The sequence below is a fragment of the Tachysurus vachellii genome, chromosome 13 (genome assembly GCF_030014155.1).
Source record: "Tachysurus vachellii isolate PV-2020 chromosome 13, HZAU_Pvac_v1, whole genome shotgun sequence".
Classification (NCBI taxonomy): Eukaryota; Metazoa; Chordata; class Actinopteri; order Siluriformes; family Bagridae; genus Tachysurus; species Tachysurus vachellii.
The window spans coordinates 3719707-3727108 of record NC_083472.1 but is presented as its reverse complement, the minus strand read 5'-3'; the positions used below and the strand labels follow the sequence as shown (position 1 = coordinate 3727108).

At 39.9% G+C, this 7402-nt stretch overlaps 1 protein-coding gene across 1 annotated transcript; it reads left to right on the top strand.

Annotated features, from left to right (window-relative positions):
- Positions 1 to 353: 353 nt before the first annotated feature.
- On the top strand, positions 354 to 4476 carry olfml1 (olfactomedin-like 1). Its single transcript, XM_060885093.1, has 3 exons — positions 354 to 655; positions 2853 to 3138; positions 3507 to 4476. The coding sequence occupies exons 1-3, from the start codon at positions 530 to 532 to the stop codon at positions 4292 to 4294; spliced, it is 1200 nt and encodes a 399-aa protein (XP_060741076.1). The 5' UTR covers positions 354 to 529; the 3' UTR covers positions 4295 to 4476.
- Positions 4477 to 7402: the final 2926 nt, after the last annotated feature.

Here is a 7402-nt window from a genome sequence, read left to right as displayed (position 1 = left end):
TTATCCAGCCATTTCATCCAAGGTGCCTCATTCCCAGTTTTCCCTGTTTAGATTCCACTTGCACCGTGACCCCGACCAGTATACTGTATACTTCCACTGTTTCCTAGCTGCAGCAACAAAATAAATAACTGAAAAATAAAGCAAAAATCTGGATACTAATCACTTACTAATATCAGTGAGATTAAGGGTAAGAATGAAATGAGGGTGAATTTGAGAATGAATGATTTCCTTTTCATGAAACACTTAAGAGTTTTAGAAGTGAGCAGACATGTGATCCTGATGGTATCTGCGATTTTTTGATCCACTTCTGTTTGGGGACGTGTCAGGACATCTGGAGATTATTACGCCTCCGAATACACTAACAGCCTGCAAGGACATGCCTTTCCTGAAGACTGTTCGGACTGAATCCCAGAATCGCTTGAGATAACAACCAACGATACACGTTTTATACAGACGCCATTTTCACCAGAACCGAGAACTTTTTTTTCCCTTCAGATTTTTACTCTTAGAAAACAGAGACTAAACGCAGATGTGCAGGATGTTGCTGAAACTCTTAGCAGTGCTGTTCTTGTCCTCGGGTGCTTTAAGAGCACAAAGATCGACTCAGGACGCATTTATGTTGGAATACTTTCAGAGGAGAATCTTGGAGATGGAGGTAAGAGTTTTTCACTGACGCAGCACACGGTTTTATAGAAAAGATTACGCAAAGAACTGAAGTTTTTGTCAAAAGAAACCAAAACTAACTATTATTTAGTAAAGAAAAAAAATCACTATGTTGAACATGAACATTTGTGGCTAATTGTTTTAGAACAAGTTTTAAAAGTTTTAGATTTTTTTTTTTTGCTATCATATAATTCTTAATCATGTATGTACTGATGTTTGATCTTAATGTACATGCACCTATGTGCTACCTAATATATGCATATGCTAATGTTATTTATAATTTATGACGCATTAATGCTGAAGTCTGTTAATGTGAACTAATGCAGTAAATAACGTTCGCTAATGGAACCTTAATATTAAATATTACTCATCATATACTGTATGTGTCACACCGGGAGGAGGAAGACAGACCCATACGCAGGATAGCTTCAAATAAACGGGGTTTAATAAATAATAATACACTGAACAGGAACAGGGAGCACGGTGGCTTTGTGGTTAGCACGTTTGCCTCACACCTCCAGGGTTGGGGGTTCGATTCCCGCCTCCGCCTTGTGTGTGTGGAGTTTGCATGTTCTCCCCGTGCCTCGGGGGTTTCCTCCGGGTACTCCGTTTTCCTCCACCGGTCCAAAGACATGCATGGTAGGTTGATTGGCATCTCTGGAAAATTGTCCGTAGTGTGTGAGTGCGTGAGTGAATGAGAGTGTGTGTGTGTGCCCTGTGATGGGTTGGCACTCCGTCCAGGGTGTATCCTGCCTTGATGCCCAATGACGCCTGAGATAGGCACAGGCTCCCCGTGACCCGAGGTAGTTCGGATAAGCGGTAGAAAATGAGTGAGTGAATGAATGAACAGGAACAAAGACGAAAACTACACAGGACAAAGGATGAGGATACACTGACGCTGATTCCACCCTGCCATTGGCAACGCAGTGCAGTTAAATAGACAAGACAATGAACACATGAGGAACAGGTGTGCAGAGGCGGTGAGGAGGTCCGGCACATGGTCAAAAGTCCAGGCTGAGTCCTGACAATATGACTCATTTATATGATATTTTATGAAGCAGCTTGTCAGGCACAGGAGCTGAAAAACTCCACTAAGGTTTCCACTAAATTTAATCAAAAACTATATTTAGTCGTAGCATGAGTCAGAAGCAAACACACGAAAATGAGAAAATTAGAAAACTGCCAAACTTCTCAAGCCATGGATGAGAAACTTTCAATAAAATAATAATAATACAGGATCATTGCAATAGCGTTAATAAAGAACATGTAATGAGGAGGAACAGATCGTCTCAAAATGTACTAGAATAGCAAGAAAAAGGTTGGGAAGGAAGACTCTGGTTTGGTTCTACATCAATAGTCTGATCTGGATTTTCTTTTTTGCATGAATTCTTCATCATAAAATGATTTCCAGCTTTATAATTAAATATATTATCTGGTTATCATATGGTTGAAGAACCTTGGGGGGGGAATCAGTGATTTTCTGGGTTTTTTTTCTTTTCTGGTGAATAAAATCAAACGTCAAGTTTGTAGCTAGCAAAATACCTCCTACTTGTTATATTACTTGTCTTTATATTACTTAACTTCACAAACTACATGCTTTCTACACAAGTTTAAAGAATCTTGGGAAAAAAGATTTGCTGGTGATTTTCCAGTGAATAAAATCACATTTGCAAAATTTCATACATTTGATTCAAACTTAGTCAAATTTGTAGCTAGCAAAATTTCCATCATTAAAAAAAACAATTTTTTAAAATACAAAATGGATAGTTTGTATTCATCAACTAGATATAAAACTAGATAAAAACTAGATATAAAACTAGATAAAAAAAACAAAAAAAACGCAACACTAAATGATCCTTTGCATCACTTCTAACTCTATGGTAGAGTTTCATGCAATGTGAGGTAAGTTGTAGAGAGTCGCACTAAAAACAAAAATAATTCTCGTTGTCCAAGATGGCCGCGAGATCACAGCGTTTTACTTCACAGTAAAGTTTTGCTTATGTTTATACATAAATTAGTCCCAATGGCTCCAAAACCTAAACAATTAGGACCGGCATTAAAAAAGAAATTCTAAATTCAGCTTAAAATTTAAAAGGAAGCAAACTCTACAGTATATATGTCTTACATAGACAACTACAGTATTTAACCCTACAGATTTTACTGTATGTTTACATTTAATCTTCACATAGGAACGACTAATAAGATGTGATCAAGACATCCAGAAAGTCAACCAGCGGATGTACGACATGTCCGCAGAGATGCGAGGTCAGGTTGGCACCGTGAACGCACTAAAGTCAGAGATTCATGGCTATGTGGAAAGCCTGGCCACACGGGTGGACCGAGTTGAAAGAGATGTTGAGTACCTACACAATAAACTTCCTGACACATCTAGCGTTGAGATCTCAGACTCTCTGCTGGATCAACAAGTTCAAGAAACCCAAAGCAAGAGGAAAGCAGTTATCACAGCGGGAAAAGGTAAACGACATTAGACTAATATCCTTCTCTGAGTTGATGCTCTGATACTCTTAAATCAAGAGTAATGTATGTCTGAGAGATGAATTAGGAGGTTTAACAGTTGTAATGTTGTAGTTAAGGTTACTAATGTGAGAATATAGGTGACTAGAATTTGATGTAACATGATAATAACGTTAGATTTGTTTAGAACACAGCATTTTTGAATTCTTAATTCTGACAGGTTAAAAGGATGCTCCACGATAACTACTGATAAAGGAAAATGTCTCCAGTATTTCAAAGTTTTTTAAATTAAGATTGTGTAATAGAACAAAATAAATGGCATTGTTCAATGATTTCATTATTATTCTCTTATTTTTGCCTTCGTTCAGAGTGTAGCACCAGATTGTCTGGCATCAAATCACAGAAAATCCTCAAGAAGGCAGGAGATGCAGTAGGCTCATGGCTAAAAGACCCAACCATAGGCTCCTCTAAGATCTATTTCTTTAGCGGCTCCAGAAATAACACGCTGCTTCAATTTGGTTCTCTGAAGAGTTTCACCGAATCCAATACCAGCAAGCCCAAGGTCATCCAGCTCCCTCGGCCATGGCAGGGAACAGGCCACGCCATCTACGATGGCTTTGTCTACTATCACAACGCTGACACTCAAAACGAAGTGCTGAAGGTTAGCCTTGTCAACCGCACCGTGGCCGACCGCATGCTTCTTCCTACCGCTGGCCGCATACCTACCTATGGACTCACCTCTCACACTTTCCTTGACTTCGCTGTTGATGAGATGGGATTATGGGTCATCCACGCAGATCCGGACATTGGCGGGAATCTTGTGATCACCAAGCTGGACTCCAAAAGTCTGTCAACGGAGCACACATGGGATACGACCTGCAAGAGCCGCAATGCTGAAGGTGCCTTCATAGTCTGCGGCACCCTGTATGTTGTCTACAACTCGCACTCTGGAGGACGCTCCAGCATCCAGTGCCTGTTTGATATCCATGACACCATCTGGATTGAGGATTTGCCTGTGATGTACTTCCCAAAAGGCTACTCCAGCCACTCCAGCATGCACTATCAACCACAAGACAAGCAGATCTATGCTTGGGATGATGGCTACCAAACCGTCTACCATTTGGAAGAAGTGAAGAAGTTGTTACAAGTAACATAAATTACAGTAAAACAACACTGCATGTTTCTACCTAGTCACCTGGTCTCCGTTTATCCGTTTATCATCACATTTTCTGTCCTACATCAGGTTGTACCATTACCGTACAGTATATATTTTTAGTATGAACCTTTTTACCTGAGAAAGTGAATGTTGTGTAACATTAAAATCTGTTTAAAGCAAAGAATGTAACATGGATGGCTGCAGTTATTTAAATAAGTTTTAAAGATCCACTACATTACCTTCCTTTCACCTTCCTCTGAAATATACGTAATAATAGTTCAGTAGACATCCTTGAAGGTAAAATCCTAATGACATCCAATGGTACAATTTAGTGCCTTGTTTTTGGAGACTACAGGGACTCACAGAAGATCTAAATTTTTCTGTTTATAACACCAATCCACCAGTCGAAGGCACCTGCCTGAGAGCAAAAAATGTAGAGCTTCTGGCTCCCCATCCATAGACTAGATATGGAAACAGTCTATGTTCAAGTAATAAGCCTGATCTTGTAGCACATAGCCACATATAACTCAAACATGGGTTCTTGGGACCAACAAACTGTATGATGGACCATTCCTGCAAATCTGAAAGCAGTATCAGATGTGCCGATGTTCTGTGAGCAGACGTAAATTACAATACCAATTGGTCGAATTAATGCAACCTGCTGTGATCCTGTTTGAATGGACTGAAGACATACTGTATAGAATAGAAATCCTGGGATCTACCACTGTAATAGAGCTACCTAAATATAACAGTTCTTTGTTTGTCATTCTGGGGAATCCCTGACAGATTCTATATAGCATATCCCATGGGTTTAGCATTCTACCCTGAAGCATGGCCAATCATTTGGGGCATTCAGTAAATTCCAGGGGTTTCGTTACCACGAGGCAAAGTGGCCGTGTTTCTGGAGGTCTTGGAAAAACGCCCTCTTTCAAAAAAAAAAAACCTGCACATACCTGCGATAGATAATGAAGGACAAAACAGTCATACAGGTAGATTTTATATTTTATATCTATTATACTTTATTATCTTACAGTTAAGCTGTTTTCGAAAACAAATAAACAACCAAAAACTACGGTTAGGGTTAGGGTTAGATTATCAAATAGGCCACGCCTACCTGATGACGCAATATCTGTTACGCTGTTCTGAAATCAGTGGAAATAAGTACATCCTAATGGTTTGGCCACCTCAAGTCATCAATTCAACATTATGATGAATGGAAGACTTGTTAAATCTCACTTCAACATCTCTGAGTCAATTTCAAAGTTTATTTCATCAGTATACAGAAAAAAATCATGTTTAGCTAGCTAACATAGAATCTAATTGTTCCCTTGCGCCACAAACCACATCAAACAAACAGGTGACCATTCATTCATTTTCTACCGCTTATCCGAACTACCTCGGGTCACGGGGAGCCTGTGCCTATCTCAGGCGTCATCGGGCATCAAGGCAGGATACACCCTGGATGGAGTGCCAACCCATCGCAGGGCACACACACACTCTCATTCACTCACGCAATCACACACTACGGACAATTTTCCAGAGATGCCAATCAACCTACCATGCATGTCTTTGGACCGGGGGAGGAAACCGGAGTACCCGGAGGAAACCCCCGAGGCACGGGGAGAGCATGCAAACTCCACACACACAAGGCGGAGGCGGGAATCAAACCCCCAACCCTGGAGGTGTGAAAAAACACATCTTGCTCCACATTAGCATCAACCTGGCCATTCCACGGTATAAATATTGCTGAAATACATCGCCGAAGTAGGTCTCAGTCTTTTTTAAGCTAAGACCCCATTCTTGTGCATTGAATACTTAAACAACATACAGAGAACGTCTTTTCCTGAGATCACACCAACAGATTTGAAGTAAAGGGTGAAACAGTATTGTGCAACATTTACAGGATGATACTGTTATGCCTAATTTACATTATCAGGTTTTTCTCTCTATTTCTTTGAGCCTGTTTCTTGTTTTTTTGTCTCTCATTTGGCAGAAACTTTTATCCAAGCTGGCTTGCATGAAACAGAATACAGTCCAAACATTTGAGCTGAGCAGACGAGGCTTAAAAGCTGTGCTCAATGCCCAGACATTGAATCTGTGACAGGTTTGGGAATTAAACTCATAAATCTTTCCAACACTAGCGCGGAACTTAAACCGCGGAGCAACCACAGTCCCATATTCGCCAAACAGCGCCATATTTAAGTCTCATCACACAAGCATGTGTGCAATTATACCAAATATCAGCACGGCTGTCATTTGGCTGTAGGCACAGGGTCGCAGGAAGTCATAACGGTGCTAATATTCACTATAACAACACGATGGTGAGCAGCATTGCTTTTATACATCAGCTTTATAAATAAGGAATTAATATTGAATAAGTGGCATTACAAATACAAACCTTTTAACATTCATACAATAGACACTAGAGGGCATAGTGTAAGTGTGTAGTACGTCACTCATGACACAGATCTAATGTGTACTGATGGAATTAATTTGTGATGAAGCTTGACAAGTGAAGATTGGGTCAGGAAAAAGTTGGATGGACGAGTTAAGTCAAGTCAAGAAGCTTTTATTGTCATTTCAAGCATATATAGCTGTTGCAATACACAGTGAAAGGAGATAAGGTTTCTCCAGGACCAGGACCAGGGTGATACATAGAACAGATATTAGGACTTAGTAAGTTAGTCCTAGATACAGTACATAAAGTGCATCTGTGCAACCTGGTGCAAACAGTGCAGGACAAGACAGACAAGACAGAAAGAAAGACAGTGCAGGACAAGACAGAAAGACAGGGCAGGACAAAAGACAGTGCAAACAAAAAATACAAGACATTACACAAAAGACAATACACAAAAAACAGCACCTACAAGTGTAAATATTGTAAGTTCAAACAATATTACGTGTGCGGAAATACTGGAACGAACACGTTAGTATTATAACAGCGGTTACATGAGGTATTGTAAAGTATTGTGCAAAACAGCAATCGACTGAAATGTGAGACAACATGTGCAAAGAGAAAAAACAGTGTGTAAAACAGCATGTAAACAGTTTGATATGATGGTGCTGTAGACATGGATGTAAAATTGGAAGACTGTGTATTTGGTGTGG

Coding starts and splice junctions, on each gene's coding strand:
- olfml1 (XM_060885093.1), top strand. CDS start 530: ATGTGCAGGATGTTGCTGAAACTCTTAGCAGTGCTGTTCTTGTCCTCG. Junction 656..2,852: donor GGAGAATCTTGGAGATGGAG/GTAAGAGTTTTT, acceptor ATCTTCACATAG/GAACGACTAATAAGATGTGA. Junction 3,139..3,506: donor AGTTATCACAGCGGGAAAAG/GTAAACGACATT, acceptor GCCTTCGTTCAG/AGTGTAGCACCAGATTGTCT.